Here is a 20,049-nt window from a genome sequence, read left to right as displayed (position 1 = left end):
CTTTTAAAAATAATCCTATTCCATGATTCTATTATAACACTTATACCCCATTATGCTTTATATACTTTTTGTGTCTGTTTCTCCTTTCACCTTGTCTTTTTTGTTGTTGTTGTTTGTTGCTTGTTGACAAAGCAGCTACTAATAGATGATTATTAATAAACGTTTGTATGTTTGTAAATGCTCAAAAGCCAGGGCAACCAAACCAGGACACAAGATAGAAACAGAGGCAGGTTCTTGACTCACATTATGATGACTTAGCAGATGGGTCTTCCTAGCTCCTTCCATTCTGTTTTGTGAACTATTCTTTATGGCTTAACAATGTTGTGCACCTGTATGCAAGCGCAGGAATGTGCATAGCACTGAGGATACAGAGATGAACCAGACAATATGCTCTTAAGAATTTTAAAAGGAAGAGTCAATGAAACCAACAGGTTATTTTGAAACGCTCTACCGAATGCCATGGCTGGTGTAACAGGATGCCTGGGATGCCCGAGGAGCACAGAACAGGAGCATTTAGGAAACACTGAGGAGTCCGGGGACTGGGGGCAGTTCTGACAGATGACTACTGGTGGGCCAGGTGGAGAGCAGTGGAGAAGCTGTTTCAGAGAGAGAAAACAATACAATCCAAGGCGTCGTGGGCCTATAATATGTGGGAAGGGGCTGAAAGTGAAGCTAGGGGACTGGGGGGCAGGAGCTGGCCACAGAGGACCTCAGATGCCAGCCGAGACATTTCAGCAGAAGCCTGTAAGTGAGGCGACTGGCTTGTGACTTCTGAGTGGGGCAGGCTGGGGTCGGAGAGGATGCATATTCAACTGTGCACCCTGTGGTACCATTGAGGACAAATTAGGGCTGGGGAGAAGATGAGCCAGAGATAATGGTTAGGAAACATAAAATATTTCAGGCAAGTGATAATAAGAACCCTAAGTAGATACAAATGGAGACGGAGTGGAAGAAAAAGGCAGAAGGAACTGAAATATTTGGAGTCTTATTGTTACTTGAAAACAAAAGAAAGTATTTCTGGTGTGAGACTGTGAATCAGGCCCACTAAAGTGTTCCTGCTGTCGTAATGAATGTTTCTCATGCAATATTTCACATGGTCAGGGAAGAAGGATTCATCTGTATCAATTTTAAATGCCATCAAAATGCATTACCAGCCATATTCTTTGTATCAAATTCCAAAAAAGTATCAAAATATATAGTACATATTATATATGGTAACATATAATTTCAACTGTATAATGATAAATATATATGTTTAAATATAAAATGTTTTAATAGAATAAAGCAGAACTTAGTATATTTTCTTTTGTCTATTTAAATATTAAGACATTTCAATCAAGCAGAACTGAAAGCCTGTAGTTCTATTCCATTTCTAATATATTTCATATGATTGTAAAGGAAATCCCAGAACTTTGTGAGATTGTGTACACATTAATTCATAATCCCAGAACTTGGGAGATTGTGTACACATTAATATTTGAAAAAAGTCTGGGATGTGCTTCAGTTTCTGTAAACTTTGAACTTCATGTACTTGAGATATCAGTGAACTCAGATGTAAAATTAGATGCATTCAGAAAACACAATGAGAGATGACAGATGAACAAATCCCTTTCTAGTCTTAAGGAGAGGTATTTTCAGTAGATCTAATATGACATTCATTGCATATCTTCTGAGCCAGGTAAGAAAAAATATAGAAATATGCTTAATAGACCAAATGACATTTAGGTTATAGGGAGAAAGTTTTCAGTTTGTTTTGGGTAAATATGAAATTTCTGCGGTGGGGTGAGTGAGAAGACACAGAAAGTTAATGATGTGGAATTGATGCATTAATATACTGGAAGATGGAGAGTTGGCCAAACTTGGATTCCAATCCCTACCCTTCCATTGACTAGCTTGAAAATATTAAGAAATTGCCCCCAACAGGCTCGATATTAATATTTTCAAGCCTGTTTTCTAATCTGTCCATTCAGGCTAGCGATGCTTCACAGACTGTCACGAGCATTAGCTGAGAAGAGGTATGTATCATTCTCAGTATTTGCTTAACATATAGAATGGCTAACCACGGAGATTTGTATCTGAAGATGGGTTTCATGGAAGGTGGCTTTTGTGGGTTTTTCTGCAGAGCAACTTACTCGGAGAAAAAAATTAACATCAAGAGTTTCTCCAGGGTGTTTGGTGTTGAGGCAACAGGCCCCACTGAGTAGAAAAGACATAGAAGTAACTTGCATGAAACAGCTATGCAAAATGGAACTGGAAGAGCCTTGTTTGCACGCAGAGATGTTCCTGAGAATAATGTAGACACCGCATTTGATTTCACACTAGTAAACATTATAGAGGCAATTGTTAAAAAAAAAAAACAAAACTATCCAGAAGAATGTACAGCTTCAGCTGTGCTTCCAGTCCTGGATTTAGCTCAAAGAAAAGATAATTGCCCAGATCTGCTGAGAACAATGATACAAAAGGCCTGCAAGTACCTCCAACAGGAGTATTTGAAGTAGGAACTTTTTATGCAATGTGTAACTGAAAGTTATTTGAAAAGTATCACAGTCAGGTCTGTTTTACTATGCCTTGAATGCTACCAGATTCTGTAGGCAGTTAATAAAGAATTGCTATTAAGTCATTTCTGTTATTTTGTAATCAAAAACAAAAGTTGTGGCCAGGTGTGGTGGCTCACACCTGTAATCCCAGAGCTTTGGGAGACTAAGGCAACAGGATCACTTGAGGGCAGGAGTTTGAGACCTGCCTGGGCAACATAGAGAGATCCTCACCCCTCATCTCTACAAAATTTTTAAAAAATTAGCCCCATGGTGGCACATGCCTATAGTCCCAACTACTCAGGTAGGTGAGGTGGGAGGATCACCTTAGCCCAGGAGTTTGAGGTTATAGTGAGCTATGATTGCATCACTGCACTCCAGCCTGAATGACACAGTAAGGCCCTGTCTCTTAAAAAAAAGTTGTGAATGAAATAGTAATTCCCCAAACTCAACATCTTTCCATGTACTCTTTTTTTCCTTCAACTTTTATTTTCAGTTCTGGGATACATGTGCAGGATATGCAGGTTTGTTACACAGGTAAATGTGTGCCATGGTGGTTTACTGTACAGATCATCCCATCACCTAGGTATTAAGCCCAGGATCCATTAGCTATTCTTCCTACTGTTCTCCCTCCCACAACACCATACAACAACACATACAATGTGTGTTGTTCCCCCCACCCCCTTGCTGTATGTGTTCTCAGCATTTAGCTTCCACTTATAAGTGAGAACATGCAGTGTTTGGTTTTCTGTTCTGGCATTAGTTTGCTAAGGCTGATGGCTTCCAGCGTCATCCATGTCCCTGCAAAGGACACGATCTCATTCCTCTTTATGGCTGCATAGTATTCCATGGTTTATATATACCACATTTTCTTTATCCAGTCTATCACTGATGGACATTCGAGTTGATTCCATGTCTTTGCTATTGTGAATAGTGCTGCAATGAACATATATGTGCATGTATCTTTATAATACCTTTGGGTATATACCCAGTAATGGGATTGCTGGGTCAAATGGTATTTCTGTCTCTAGATCTGAGGAATTGCCATACTGTCTTCTGCAACGGTTGTACTAATTTACACTCTCACCAACAGTGTAAAAGCGTTTCCTTTTTCTGTGCAACCTCGTCGGCATCTGTTGTTTTTTGACTTTTTAATTGCCATTTTGACTGGTATGAGATGGTATCTCGTTGTGGTTTTGATTTGCATTTATCTAATGATCAGTGATGTTGAGCTTTTTTTCATAGGCTTGTTGGCCGTATGTATGTCTTCTTTTGAGAACTATCTGTTTATGTCCTTTGCCCATTTTTAAATGGGGTGGCTTGTTTTTTTTTCTTTTAAATTTGTAGACTCTGGATATTAGACCTTTGGCAGTTGGATAGATTGCAAAATTTTTCTTCCATTCTGTAGGTTGTCTCTTTGCTCTGATGATCATTTCTTTTGCTGTGTGGAAGCTCTTTCCATGTATTTTAATAAACACTGCATATGCCAATATTTAAAGTTTTTAATATGAGAAACTAATAGCTAGTTTCTTGCTTGGTAATATATCTAATCCATGTTGGAATGACAACATAGTTTACAGGGAAAAGTTGACATTTAAACTTTTGTGTTTGCTTTAATAACGCTCTTGGTAGAATAAAACCAATCTCATGGAGATATGTTTACAGTAAGGAAGGAAGAGATTTCAAAGCAATTTCTCCATAAAAACCCAGTGAAGTTGTCTTGCAATCAATAAATTACATATAAAAACATCAATTTTATTTCTCTAATTTAGTTAATAATGTTAAACTATCATTTTTAAAAGTCTGATTAAAAATTAAAATATTGCAGAGATGACAGATTTTAAATAAAGATGGCTACTTAAGTTTCTTTTTAGTTTTTATACACTTTTGGTTTATAATTAACAAACATTACTTCTTGTGATGTGGCCCTACTGTGCATGATGATCGTGCAACCACATGTGACTTGTTGCTGTAGTCTCTACTCTGGTGAATAACACGAAGGCTTTTGAATGTTTGTATGTCAGGGCAGTATAAATTGTTACACAGTTTGCATTGACCAAATCTAGTTTTTAAATTCAATTTTAGACTTTTTTAGAAATCGAATTTCTAAATTCTCACTTACAATTTCTTTGTTGAAGCCTGCAAGCTGTATTTTGAGTGACACCAAGCTAGGGGACGTAGGTTGGGATTTTTCTTTAATGCTGCTGAGAGATGTAGCTTTGGCCTATTATATATCTCTGTGTGTTCTTTAAACAGGGAAGGAAATTGGAAATTGAGCTGAGAGCAGATTCTGAAAGAGGGAGAACAAATTTGCTTTATGCCCAGGTGAAAAAATGTCATTGAAAACAACACTGGGGAAGGGGTCACCTTATAGCAGAAAAGCAGGTGCAGAAAGAGCCAGTGTTAGCAGTTTCTGTTTTCCCATAAAGGAAAGGCTGCACAAGTTGGGTTCATCTAACACTTGCCAGGCAAAGAAGGACACGCCCCTGCCTCCTGAGTACTAGATGCATATTTCCTGCAGGAAGGAGCTTTGTCTCTTGTCTGCTGCTCTACAGAATATTGCTTTGTACCTTAATAGATGATCAAAGTATATTTGTTGAAATAATTGAATGAAAGTATTAAGAACACATTCTTATGTCCAGAATTCATAATGTGGGATTAGTATTTTTTGTTATTCTCATGTTTCTATTGTTGAGTGCCACAGGGTTTCAGGAAGGTTAGACAGATTTTACAGTAGTTTATCAACAATAAGAACAAGTGAAAAAAAATCTCAAGTTTCACATCATTTACCTCCTCACTGCTGGCAGAATCAATGATAAATAAGATTCTATTTCTCCTCTTCCCACCTTTTGTCTATTTTCTCCTCCTCTGTCTTCTTCTTTCATCAATTGTTTCTTTCATTCAACTACTATTCATATCTGCTGAGTAATCTCCCAACTGCTATTTCTGTTGCTCATACCTCCCCCTCTTTTCAGGGAATTAAATACCTTTCCAGACATAAATTCTATGATCAAAATGAGACATTCGTTTTCTCACCCTTAAGATTCTCCTTATGTCTTAAAGCCTCTTCACTCACTTTGCCTCTCTAATACGTCCTTGTCCTAGGGGGGTGTTTTTCCAGCACTCTGCTAAACCTTTGTAGATCACTCACTGCACTGGATTATAATTCTATCTTTATTTTCCTCTTTTCTAAACCACACCATTGGTTCTTTACAGATGAATATTGTCTTATTTTTACCTTTTTATCCGTAGCACTTGGCACTGCCTGATTTACAAATCATTTGTTTATGAACAAATAAGTGAATACACAAATCTGGAGTTCAGAGTTACAAGTTTACAGATTTGGGTCCCTGAGAGGAAAACAAGATGGCCTGGGAAAAGTTTCAAAGTGCGAATAGTGAGGCAAGCAGAACCTAAGAAAACAGATGCTTATGGGATAGGCAGTGAAGAGGACAAGAGTAGGTAAAGCAGGGAAAGTAGGTGAGCACCAACAAGGCGCCAGGGCAAAGTCAAAAGGGCAAGGGAATAGAGAATTTGAAGGAGTGAGTGCTACATTTAAGAAGAGATTCAGGACATGGTATCTAGAAAGTATGCACTGGATTGGGCCAATGCAGTCATTGGCGTCCTTAGAGGGAATGGTTCTTGTAGGATGACAGTCTGCTGAGGAGAGTGGGTTAAAGATTTGGAAGTGGGATTAGCAGATTGGACTTCTTCGGGAGAAATTTTGAATGGAAAAGGAGAGGAGTTATTGGACTGTGTCTAAAGGGGCAGGGAGTGAATGAATATTTATTTCTTCACTAGAATGAACTTGATCAAGCTTGCATTTCCTTGCAGGGAAGACTCAATATTGCATGAGATTGTCCCTTGTTATTCATTATTAATTTTCATTTTGTCTTTAAATTATTTACTTTTGATTCATTAACAATATTTACTGAGCAACTGCTCTCTGTCAGGTGGTTTCCTAGGTATTGAGCTTATGGCGATAAACATGACAAAGTCCCTGTCCTCATGCACAGTATGTTCAATTCCAACTATTCCCTTAAGATTCACCTTTGATCGGTCTGTTCATCTGAGGAGTGAAGTTACCAAACAGGTATCAAGAGAAAGCTTCAATGATTTGATATATTTCTCTTGCTGTATTCACAATGTCTCTAAATACTGCTAGTGACATCTTTCTAATGTCTGTATATCTATAATTCTAGCCATATTCCATTTTTCCTGGCCTTCCCTCTGTAGCAGATGTCTATAGCTATTTATAAGATGAGACTCATTCCTGAATTGTCTGCCTTAATATCTTAGAAGATGGTGACAATTCCATACTGCTTCAGCTGGTTTGAATTAAGCACTTTGGAAGTTTAAAATAGGGTAGAGACCTGGTTTGTCTTTCTCAGTCAGCTATCTTTTTCCTATTATAACTACAATTTATAAGAGAAATAGTGAAAAGGGATGTATGTTTTGTGATGGAGAAAATTTATCATGCTTGGCGGGTTTTTTTCTTGAGCAACAGCTACCATCCATGATGGATAATTTTCAGTATTTTTTGATACGAAATCTTACTTGAAAGAAGATACATTGTCCTTGGAAATCGTTTGGAGCTATTATTCATCAATAAATTTTGGAAATTAATTATGCATTTATTTATTCAACCAAAATATGTTGGCCACTCACTGTGTACCTGGTGCTGTGTGATGGGATAAAAGAGAAACTGTACATTGTCTCTGTTTTCAAGGCACTTATGGTTTAGTGGGGAAAGAAACATGTAAACAAATCCTTAAGGCACAGCAGATACGGAAGCAGCAGATACTGAAGTTAAGGGATGTGCCAGGTGCTGGGGTATAGGGAAAAACTACTGACTTGAAAGATACAAACAAAGTTTGATTGAGGAGGTGATATGAAAGATGAGTCTGGAAGAATGAATAATAATAATAAGCAATGTTGAGTGACTTACTGTACTTAAGGACCTTGAATTTTGCCAAATAAAGGAAAGCTCAGCCTCATAGATTCTAGTGCAAAAGTATATAAGCTAAGAGTTAAGCACTTAAAATCTCAGTATAATAGCATGCAACCATGTTTAGTCTTTTCTTAGTTAGAACTGAACAAGAATTTTGCTGTGTCATTTCTTGCTAGAGTAATTGATAGGTAAAACAGTGCTATTGTCATCACACTTATTTTGTGACTTGCAAGGGACCCTGAGAATATTTTTCTCTTGACCATAGTTGTCTCTCACTGAAGGACAGATTGGTAAGCATACTCACTCTCTAATTTTAAGTTCTGATGATTGTTAAATACTTTCCTTTAAGTATTATGTTTCAGTGTTAATGGAGTTGTAGCTAATATTCATAAGCTTAAGAATAATTCCTCTTGCATATAAAGAATCCTCTTAAAAACGTGCATAATGATTTAATCTGTCTTTAAAATTAAACTTTGTAATACATTTTCCTCTGTTAGATTATATATATATGTGTATATATATACATATATATATATATAGTTTCATAGTGTAAGTATAGTAACTTCAACCCTTTCTAGCTCTCATGAAATAAAGTTCGATTCAGTTCAATACTACATTAAGAAGTATTAGGTACATGCCATGTTTCAGGCACTCATTGCCTTACATTATGGGATTACAAATTTAAAAAATGGGTCTCTGCCCACTGAGAGTGCATAATTTAGCACAAGGAACAGGATGAGTGCAACTCAGTATAATAGAGCTGGATAAATTTGTTTCAGTGGAGAAGTTCTCAAGATGTCACATTTAAGCTAAGTTTTGAAGAATCAGTAGAGTTTTGCCAGGCAGAAGGAGGTGAGAGGGAATTCCAGGCAGGAGAGAACCATATGCAAAAAGGTGGGAAAGCTTACATGTGGATGGTGTGTTGGGGGAAATCGAGTAAGGACATGGCAAGGCACAGTGTTGAGAGACGGAATGGGAAGTTTGTTGGTAAATAATTAGGAAGGCCCTTGAATGCTTGGCTAAAATGTGAGGCTTTGGGCGCTGGAGAAATTTAAATGATATTAAAGCAAGGCAATGAAATGATTATATTTATGCTTTACAAAGGTATTTTTAAAGATAGATTGGAGTTAAATAGGGTATACAGAGAAAGGACGTGGTGGAAAAAGAACCAACCCATGAACTTGCTATTCATAGTGTCATTGTAAGAATTTTATGATTTTAAACCTAAAAAGTTATTCTTTGGTATGAAAATGCAGAATTGTCTTGAAACACAGTTATCAAATTAAATAGAATTATTTTGAAATAATTGGCTTGACTTTAATATGTTTTTCCTAGGTATAATGAGATGTTTCGAAAGGATTTGCTTCTTTTCCTGTCCATTTCCATGGAGATAATATTCCCTAATGGCAGGACATGGTGTTGCCATTGGAAAATATGTGTATATGCAGTATTTTAACAGTAGGTGGTATCCACAGTGATATGTACATATCGCAGGAGCAGGAGAAGGAATGTCACCTTAGCAGAATCATAAAAGAGAGAGCAAAAATCAAAGTGGAGTGATGGAGCATTTGGAAAGCAGAGAATAGGATTTCAACCTAGTCAGGTCACTAATGGAGGCTTCTCAAAAAGGAGAAGAGTGACAGTATTGACAGCAGTGAAGAGTAGAGAGGTGTGTCTCCACTGCCTCTCACAACATCATTACATTTTCAGGGTATAAAAGAAGTCAGGGAAATGCTTTTTTAAAAAATATGGTAAAGTCTTACTTTCTGTAGTCACATTTATTGTCTTGTCTTGTTAATATTCTAGCAGGTTTTTTAAACACTCAAGTAGAAATGAAGCTGTTGATTGGTAATAGGCAGTTCAATGACAACTGTGACCTTAGGTGCTCCATTTTTGACAGGCCAAAAGACATTCAGGCAAATAGAAGATTATCTCATTATTCAGAATTTCTCTTCACGTAACTTTAAGTAAAATGCATTCCAGAGAAGTCAATGCTGATGCTTATGGGCACAGGGAAGGTAGGTGGGATAGAGGTGCAAATTAATATTCTCCCACCTTCCCACTCATCATCGTGTATTCTTTAACCACATGTGGCCACAGGTTGAACCTGTCTGGTGATTTTCATTTATACAAGAGATCAGTGTCTCTTCATGAGATTTTTTTATAGATTTATATTTTCCTAAGTTAGGTGCTGTAGTAGTCAAATTCAGTTTAACAGTGAAAGTCATAGAGATACCCAGTCACACCTGTAGTCAACTGCTGTACCATTATAATAATGACATATCTAATTATGTCTATAAGTGATATCTGTAATTGATTAAACACTGTTACCATTCTTTTCTGAAATGCAGAGTGCTTGATCAAATCCAAAATACTTGTAAAATGCATAAAAGCAACCTAATACAGTTCAGAATATTTTGGGATAGGAAGCAATATCAGGAGAAGTATATATCTGTCTGACCAAGCAAGAACTTTCTGTAAATGATTATGAATATCTCATAAGCAATGATCTAGAGAAGAAGCAAGAGTATAGCAGAAATCTGGGCTGAATAGTGTAGTTCCTCCTTATTTACAAAGCACGAGGCTCTTAGGCCTTAATCATCTCTCTTAAGAATTGGATATTCTCCACCATGCCCAGAAAAGGGGGGAAAAAGTTTGCCAGATGAGAAGAATGCCATTTTTGTCATTGATTTAATCTCTGTATATCTCCTATGACAAAATAAATTGGTTTAAATATTTAAAATAAGGCAATTGCATTGTCTTTCCTTGTGTGAAAAAGTGAACATCCCTGGAGCACCAGCTTAACCCCATTGAGCTAGGATTCTCATTACTTACCCATTTGATAAAGCACTTTCCTAATTCTTAAATTAGTATGTTAACTTACATAACTGTCTAAACCAATCTCAGCGTTCCTCAGACTCCTTTACTCTGTCTCATGGCAAACATCAATTCCCTATTTATATCACCACAGTCTTGTTTTGAATGCTGAATGATTCTTTCCTTTTTAGGGTCTCTTGCGGCATTCAGTTCTCTAAATTTTCATATTTGATGAGTCATGTGTTTCCTCTCGTTCATCCTTTTGTTTTTCCTTTTTCTGCTGATAGCTAAGTGTTAATTTTGTAGTGCTTCTTCACTGCTTACCAAGTTAACTACAAATCTTTGGTTTGATATTTAATTTCCTTATAATGTGGATTCAGCCTACTTAGCCAGCCTTCTCTCTCTCTCCACCTTACATGAACCCAGTCTTAAGTCACATTGGCTCCACTCATTCTGTACCTGCTCTGTTGTTTAGGGCATTGCTTCCACTTGAAATACAGCTTTCCCAGTTTGACCTGTCAGAATTCTACCCATGCATCAAAGTCTAACTCCTATGCCGTATTCTTATGTGGCCTTCCTTCTATACACCCAATGACTCTTTATACCTTTAATTTCACCTATCACTTCCCTGCCCTGCATTATAAATACCTGTGTATTTGTCTTCTTGATTAGATGGTATGCAATAAATGCCAAAATTTGTTTCATTGTAGGTTTTTGACTGGATATATTTATACCACTGCTTACTATAACTTACATTTTACCACCTCTCTCATTGGTATTTTACCCTATAGGGACTAAATGAAAGAAATAGTGTCATAATATATTTATTTTACATGGCAGAGTTAACCGACGAAGTTATGACAATGGGGCCTGCTGTATGCCAGCATGAAAGGAAACGTACTCTGCAGCCCATATAAAATAGTAGCCATACTTTCAAAATGTCTTAATAAGATTTTCTATACTCAGACAAAGGACCATGATGTCATTCTTACTAACCTCAAAAGCATAATAAAATATGGTTAATTTTGGCATTCATCAAATTTTGCCATTAACTTTTCCCATAAAATTTGATTAAGGAGCATTGCAAGACTTTTTTAATTAAGGAAAGTGCTTTGGAAATTTATGTCCTGTCCACAGTTTGTCAAATTCTGAAAGATACTGAAGTTCTACAGATACCTGTAAACATTATGATTGGTAAAATATCTGAACAATTTTTTCTGATGAGGAATACCTGACATTAGTTGTAGCCTCAAGTATAAATTCTTATTTTAAAAAATAATTGAATTAAAAAATTATTGGCTATTTATATTACATAGGAGCATCAAAGTGGCTTTATTTTCTGGTTATTTCTCTGGACTTCATCCGTGCATAGATATGCTTTATAATATTTTGTTGCTTTCCGTTATCATGGGTTAACAAATCTTAACTACTAGCACAAGTCTGGATGAGCCAATATATCTAATTTTAAATTTGCAGTAAACGTTTGTCTTTTAAGAGTATTTTAAATGTTTAAAAAAATGTGTAAAAAAAGCTTAATAAATATTGGATGTTTTTCTATCTTAGTTCTGCTATATAGCAGTTTTGTTTTGTTTTGTTTTGTTTTGTTTTGTTTTGTTTTAGATGGAGTCTTGCTCTGTTGCCCAGGCTGGAGTGCAATGGTGTGATCTCAGCTCGCTGCAACCTCTGCCTCCTGGGTTCAAGCAATTCTCCTGCCTCAGCCTCCTGAGTAGCTGGGATTACAGGCACTCGCAACCACGCCTAGCTAATTTTCCTATTTTTAATAGAGACAGGGTTTCACCATGTTGGTCAGGTTGGTTTCAAACTCCTGACCTCGTGATCCACCCACCTCAGCCTCCCAAAGTGCTGGGATTACAGGTGTGAGCCACTGTGCCCAGCCTATAGCAGTTTTTAAAAGGCAGATTGTTGCTAAATAAAGTTTCACTTGATGTGGGCTACATTTTAAACCTTTAAAAGTTATTTCTGTAACTTATTTTTTTCCTTTAAACATTTGCACCATTGAATAGTTGAAGACCTCTATCAAGTCAATTTAAGTGAATGTAGCAGAATCAGATCAATATGATCTAAACAGCTCTTAACTGACTGAATCAACGACAACTTTTATTTATTTATTTTTTTTTAAGGAACATCTTTTTCAGAAAGAAGAGAGTGCTCCATGCAACCAGCTGTTTCTGTAGCAATGCTTCCCTTAGGTGGTACTGATGAGCTATGGGCTGCTTTTACAGAATAGTTTTCTTCCCAGATAATTCAAGATTTAGAAGAGCTGCACCTAGTTAAGCCGTTTAAATGACAGTCTTCTTTCCTTTACCCTGAAAAACATTCTTTTCTTTTTAGGCCTAAATTCTGCTTGCACACTGATCATGAAATTATGTAGATTCCAAATATCTAACTTAATTTTTATTTCTTAACATGTGTCATAAAATATTTTAGATTACCTCCACAGAAAGCAGGAGGGCTTTGGCCTTAACATTATGCCTTATCATGGCTAAAAATTGTCCAATGATACTTCCCACTGTGTGTACTTCAGTTATAGTTATTATTGTCTATTGAATGAGTCCTATATGCTTATCACACTAATGATCATTTCATGTGCATTAATTTAATCTTCAGCATTATGCTATGCCAGACAATTCTAATATCCATTTTGAAAATAAGAAAACGGACACTATGACAGGCTAAATAATTTGACTGTGACTTGTATACTATTTTTTACCGCATTGCTTTTTCTACCAAGTTTACTTGAGAAAAGGCATGAGGACATCTGATCAAGGTACTTCTGGGGGTTCCAGCTTTGAGATGCCGCCTCTGTTCCAAGCATGTAACAAATGCTAGATAAAATATGAGGATCAAAAATGCAAAAATCACAGCTGGACTCAAAAACAGTTTGTTATCTCTGTGGCCCAAGAATGGAAATGAAATGCAAGTGATGAGTTGTGGGCTACGCTGAGGCCTCTGGCCTGCTGGACTCTGGAGGTGGACAGAGGGTCTGGCACAGCGTGTGCAGGGCAATGGGACATGAACGTTATTGTACACTAGGTGGAAATCCAGAGCTAGCCTCACCATTTGAAACCAGGTAGTAGAGGACTCCACTTCTGAATGAAGTATGAAAGTATGAAAAATCTGCTGATCACTGTTGCTTGAGACTAGCTTTTGTGATGCTTGGTGTTTAAGATGGGAAGAGGAAGTTGTTTTAGGCATGGCCCTAAACTACTGAACCAAACTCAACCAAATCACTCACTAGTTCAGGGACATGACTGGTGGTAATCCAGATGTCACAACAATGTCGTAGATCACATATACAACTGCTTACAAATGTGTGATCCTGGGCACAAAACCATTTTTAAGAGAAGGATGATGAGAGAGAGAGAGAAGTTGGAGCTATATCAAAAAAACTAAATAAAAATAATTTAAAAACCATCCCACTTCAAACGAACTTACAAAACATAATTCCAAAGCACATGAGGAAACCTAGCAGTAAGAAAGACAGCCAACAAAATGGACCGTTAAAATGAATTTTCCCCCAGAAGATTTAATAGATTGAAACAGCCTTGCAAAGTCTATTTTGGATGCCTAAAGGAATGCCATTGTATTAGTCTGTTCTCATGTTGCTAATAAAGACATACTTGAGACTGGGTAATTTATAAAGGAAAAAGATTTAATGGACTCATAGTTCCACGTGGCTGGGGAGGCCTCACAATCATGGCTGAAGGCAAATGAAGAGCAAAGTCACATCTTACATGGAGGCAGGCAAGAGAGCTTGTGCAGGGGAACTCTCATATACAAAACCATCAGATCTTGTGAGACTTACTCACTACCAGGAGAACAGTATGGGGGAAAACAACCCCCATGATTCAATTGTCTCCATCTGGCCCCACCCTTGACACGTGAGGATTATAACAATTCAGTGAGATTTGGGTGGGGACACAGTCAAACCATACCAGCCATCCATAAAGAAACAAAAATGTCAAATTATTATTTATTTACAAATATTTATTAAGATCATACTATGTTCCACATACTATTACAGGTGCTAGAGATGCAAAAGTGAATAAAAATAAATAAAATCCGTAGCTACTAGAGGATTTGCATTCTAGTGGGGAGTTTACATTTTAGTGGCAGAAATGAAATAAGAATAGGTGAACAGGAGGCTTCCACTGTATCTGTAATATTTTATTTATTTAAAAGGTGAAGCAAAAGAGCAAAATGCTCAGACTTGTTAAGGCATGGTGCATAAGTGGGTTTTCACGGTTTAATCCTACATAAGTACCTGTACAAGTGAAATGAAAGGACACACAGACCTTTCAGTAGAACATGAATTGTTGGACATAGGAATAATATTTAAAACATCCAGTCTTCTGGCAATGAGGCAAGTTCCGTGGCCACTTACCTCTATGGCTCCCAGCTTGCTTAGGGTAAAACCTTATCAGGGCCTGTAAGGTCCTGGGGTCTACCTTTCTGGCCTAACTTGCTCTTTCACTCTGCCCCAGCTCCTGCCCCATTGCATGTACCTCACACAGTTCAAGTTCATTTCCTTTTATGATGACAGCACTCCTCTCGGATTATATCTCTTTCAGATACTTGGGAAAATCTTGAAAATTTTAAAATGATGTCTCAAATGAGACCTTTGATATTCATCATGGAAATAATCCCTCAGTCTTTTATTTTGCTCTCAATCTAGTGCTTTTAATAGACACTAATTCACTCAGCTAGATAGAACAGTATTTCATGGCACTTGATGGATGTTCCACTTTGCAGTGGCTCATGTCACCGTGACCCAGTCTGGTGGGTTGCTGCCTGGGGTTGCTGTAGCCCCCACACTCCCATCAGTGTTATGTGCTTAGGCTGAGGGAACTGCAGATGGTACCTGGAAATCTCTTAGGAATGCAAAGAGAGTTATAAAGAGTAACAGCCAATCTTGGATGCTGAGTTGTTTACAAAACTTTTTGAGGAGGGTTCAATATACATTTTAGACAAGAAGGAACTGCTTCTCAATAAGGATGAGCATAATTGTCATTTTGGAAGTTAGTCTTTAGAGCTAAAGCATTCGTAATTTAAAGTGTAATGCTTGACTAATCCATGTTACTTTATTTTAAAAAGACAAAACACTATTGCTAGTAATGGGAATATCACTCTGTGTGGGTGTGAACACATATGTTCAGTGGGACTCAAAAAACCCACGCAGGGTATAGCGTTGTCCCTCACTGATTTTGCCCAATTATACTGTGAATTTGATAATAATTTACCAACACTTTGAAGTCCTACAGATGCTCTGAAACAACAATATAATCAGCTTTTATTTGAATATCTAATATGACAACTCACTCTAATATCATGGGACTTACTTTGTTCCACCAACATTAAAATGTCACATTCTAGAAATGTGAAGTTTGTCACTTCATCAAAAATAGATACTAGATGGTCAATTTGAATGTATTTAATGCCATTGAACTGTATGCTTGAGAATGTTCAAAACGGCATAATATGCAGCTATAAAAAACAATGAGATTAAGTCCCTTGTAGCAACATGGATGGAGCTGGAGGCATTATCCTAAGTGAAATAACTCAGAAATAGAAAATTTAATACCATATGTTCCCACTTACACAGAGATGGAAGCAATAGGCACTGAGGGTTGAAAAGCAATAGACACTTTTCATAACCCCCTTCTTGTGGAGAGGTTGGGAAGGGGATGAGGGTTGAAAACTTACCTATTGGGTACAATGGTCACTATTTGAGTGATGGGTACAGTAGAAGCCCAAATCCCACCATTATGTAATATATCCATGTAAAAAACATGTATGTATACCCTCTGAATCTAAAATAAACTAAATTAAAAGAATGGTTAAAATGCTAAATTTTGTGTTACACTGTATACATTTTACCATCACTAAAAAAAATAGATACTAGGTCAAATAAAATGTAACTATTTTATCTTCATAGATGATTCCCTTAAAATTTCTGTTTAGTATTGAGCCACAAGCAAAGCAAACACAGCGATAATTATTTGGAAATTGCTGTAATTATTGCAGGCCACTAGGATTCCACTTTGCATATTAAAATGGCTATTTTAATACACAAAATGGCATGGAATACTATACAGCCATAAAATAGAATGAGATCATATCCTTTGCCAGTGTGTCCTTTGTTTTTTGCACAAAGTGTATTAGGCCACTAGGATTCCACTTCGTGTGTTGAAATAGTCATTACCATATTGTATCCTGGTAATAAAAAAGAGCCATTGAACCCTCAGAGAGAGTTTCACTTCTAATTGGAGCATAACTTGTTGCTGGAAAGAATCGCCTCAGTGTTCTGTTTAAAGTTAGGTTTTTATGAGCATTCGTTTCATAATCTTTCTCACAATAAATGAAAATTGGATAATGTTCTTCAATAGTCACAAAAATGTATTTCTTCAACTTTTTAATAATATTGATCATTATAAATATTAATAAGCACTTATTCTGTGCTATGCACTGTTCTACGTATTTTATCTGCATTAACTCATTTAATCTTGGCAGTCTTATGAAGTAGAAGCTAATGCTTTCCTCAAATTACAAATGAGAAAACTCAGCATAGACAAGTGATCTCTCCAAGACCACACAATTTGTAATAGACCCGGTGGTAATTTTTTTTTTTTTTTTTTTTTTGAGACAGAGTCTCACTCTGTCGCCCAGGCTGGAGTGCAGTGGCGCAATCTCGGCTCACTGCAAGCTCTGCCTCCCAGGTTCACGCCATTCTCCTGCCTCAGCCTCTCCGAGTAGCTGGGACTACAGGCGCCCGCCACCACGCCCGGCTAATTTTTTTGTATTTTTAGTAGAGACGGGGTTTCACCGTGGTCTCGATCTCCTGACCTCGTGATCCGCCCGCCTCGGCCTCCCAAAGTGCTGGGATTACAAGCGTGAGCCACCGCGCCCGGCCGACCCGGTGGTAATTTTAACCATCTTTTTAAAATGGAAACCTATTGACATTTGTGCAACCCCAACCTTCTAATGTTCAACGCTTTTGTTTATTCACTTGTTTTTAAAAGGAAGTCAGTGATTCTTGAACATCTTCATGCATATTATGTCTTTTCCTAACAACAAATGATAATTTATTTCTTGGATTCTTCCAGGGCATTCTACCTGGACAAGTCAAATTCACCACCAAACTCCACATCCAAAGCTGCCTATGTAGATAAGGTAAAAACAGATGATTATATTTATTGGTGCTTTTTAATTTAAATATCTCCCTTATTTAATTTTTCTGCTGTTGTTCTGCAGAAAAATTAATCTAAGTAGTTTTAATCTAAGTAGAGAGCTAGTCTGTCATGAGAGAGTCTCTTCTATTTATTTTATTTGTTTATTTATTTATTTATTTATTCACTTATTTATTTTTATCATACTTTAAGTTCTGGGGTACATGCGCAGAACATGCAGTTTTGTTACATAGGTATGCATGTGCCATGGTGGTTTGCTGCATCCATCAACCCGTCACCTACATTAGGTCAGTTTGATTTTGAGGATGGTGTTTACTTATTTATTCAAATTTACTTGGCACTGAATCCATTCAAAGGATTGCAGTTAGTGCTATTGGCTGTGAATATCATAAAGTGTTCATGTCAGAGACATATGAGTAATTATAAATGTTTGTAGTCTCTAATTCCGTTACCACCAAAACGAAATAATATTTTAGACTATTCTTTAACAGCTATGCCAACTGTGAATTTTAACCCATCTGAAAGGATTTTACTAAACATGTTGAACTTGACGTTCATCACTTTTTTTCTGCAGCTAATGAGGCCACTCAACGCTTTGGATGAACTTTACCGACTGGTAGCCTCGTTTATCAGATCCAAGCGCACAGCTGCCTGTGCAAACACAGCTTGCAGTGCCTCTGGGGTTGGACTGCTGTCAGTTTCCTCGGAGCTGTGCAACAGGCTAGGCGCCTGCCACGTCATCATGTGCAGCAGCGGTGTGCATCGGTATGTGACCCTCCTGCCTTGCTTGCCTCTTCGTTAGATCACACTTTATTTGATGGTTTTTGTTTACATTTTGGCTTCACAAAATTAAAACTGGAAACATTCGAAGACTCAGGTGTATTTGGAATAAGATTTTGGACGTTTTCTGGTTTTAATTCTTGTATTTTCAGTGACTGTTTAGTCATACACATGAAGGCAATCCCACGTTTATATCATTGTGACCCAAAATCTTATCATAGTTGCATTTATATTAACATACTTGCGTTTTAGGTATAAATGTGCATTCATTTTATTCACTAGAGAAATTTGTTTAGTAGCAACTGACTCAACTCGCTCAACAAAACTGGTTTTCTCGCTGCCTTTGATAGACATTCCACTATTCAGTGGTTCCAATCCTTACAACCCAAGTGTTGTGAGCTAGATGCTGCTTGGAGTTGCAACTGCTTACTAACTACTGGTAAAATTATGGTCCAGGAGCTCACACAATATGCTATTCCAGAAAATGTAAGGGGAAATATTTGATGGGTTCTTTTCAGGTGGTTTATCTTAGGCAACTGTGGTCTGTCTTGGGCAGCCAAGATAGGCATATAAATTCCTACAGATACATCAGACTTAAATTCAAAGTGCGAGTGGGAATCCCTGAGTCAAGTCCCTCTTCATAATCATATGCTGTCGCCTCTCCATTGCCACAAGGAAATAGAATCAAGTAAATGGAAATAATAGGACAGAATTTTAGTCCTTGTTTTAATCTCAGTAGGGAGCTAGTCTGTCATGAGACAGTCTCTTCTTCTATTTATTTATTTTTATCATACTTTAAGTTCTGGGGTACATGCGCAGAACATGCAGTTTTGTTACATAGGTATACATGTGCCATGGTGGTTTGCTGCACCCATCGACCCGTCACCTACATTAGGTCGGTTTGATTTTGAGGATGGTGTTTACTTATTTATTCAAACTTACTTGGCACTGAATCCATGCAAAGGATTGCAGTCAGTGCTATTGGCTGTGTAATATCATAAAGTGTTCATGTCAGAGACATAAAGCATGAAGAGCAAGCAAAAAAAATTTCAAAAATATTAACAAAAATAACATAATGATAAAAGTACACACACATACAACACACACAACTCAAGAACAAGAAAACATAAATAGCCTAGGAAAGTTACAGCTAAAGAGTAGGATTCAGAGGGAGGATAGATTGTGAGATGGTTAGATATGGGAACTCTTCATGGAGAAAGTGATGTTTGAATTGGGTTTTCATGGATCAAGTTATAGGGGCAGAAAGGAAAGAAAGGTCATTGAAGGCAGCAGCCTCTCCATCTGGGAAACTCCATTTTGACTTGAGATGGCCACATTCTAGTTTTCAGGCCCTATGCAGCATGAATGTGCTTATGAAAAATGGCAAGAGTATTTCTCTTAAAAGAACATTAACTTTTTGTGGTTGGCAAAATATGCAGAATTTTTCACTTTAATTTTCATTGCTGTGAACTTTGCTCTCTATTGCAAGCTTATTAAAAGCTTAATTGAAAATATCTGTATCTGAATGGATCAAAGCTTGGAAAGTTTTTTTGGTAGCAAAGAAATAATATCTTCCTTCTGATAAACTTATGTTCATATGGTCTGTTCTATTCATTCATTCATTATTCATTCATTCATTCAGTAAATATGCATTGAGCACCAATCATGTGCCAGTACTGTTTTAGTTGCTGGGGATACAGCACTGAGAAAATAAAGTCCCGACTTTCATATAGTATGTACTGCATTGGGAGGAAATGGT

At 37.1% G+C, this 20,049-nt stretch overlaps 1 protein-coding gene across 1 annotated transcript in view; it reads left to right on the top strand.

The window, feature by feature from the left end:
* Positions 1-20,049, top strand: part of PREX2 (phosphatidylinositol-3,4,5-trisphosphate dependent Rac exchange factor 2) — a 278,754-nt gene that overhangs the window by 216,134 nt on the left and 42,571 nt on the right. The window contains exons 36-37 of the mRNA XM_032759608.2: positions 17,427-17,493; positions 18,085-18,275. Of these exons, the coding sequence (XP_032615499.1) occupies positions 17,427-17,493; positions 18,085-18,275 (258 nt within the window). The remainder of the gene's footprint in view (positions 1-17,426; positions 17,494-18,084; positions 18,276-20,049) is intronic.

The sequence above is a fragment of the Hylobates moloch genome, unplaced genomic scaffold (assembly GCF_009828535.3).
Source record: "Hylobates moloch isolate HMO894 unplaced genomic scaffold, HMol_V3 SCAFFOLD_9, whole genome shotgun sequence".
Taxonomy (NCBI): Eukaryota; Metazoa; Chordata; class Mammalia; order Primates; family Hylobatidae; genus Hylobates; species Hylobates moloch.
This window is presented reverse-complemented; position numbering and strand designations above follow the sequence as displayed.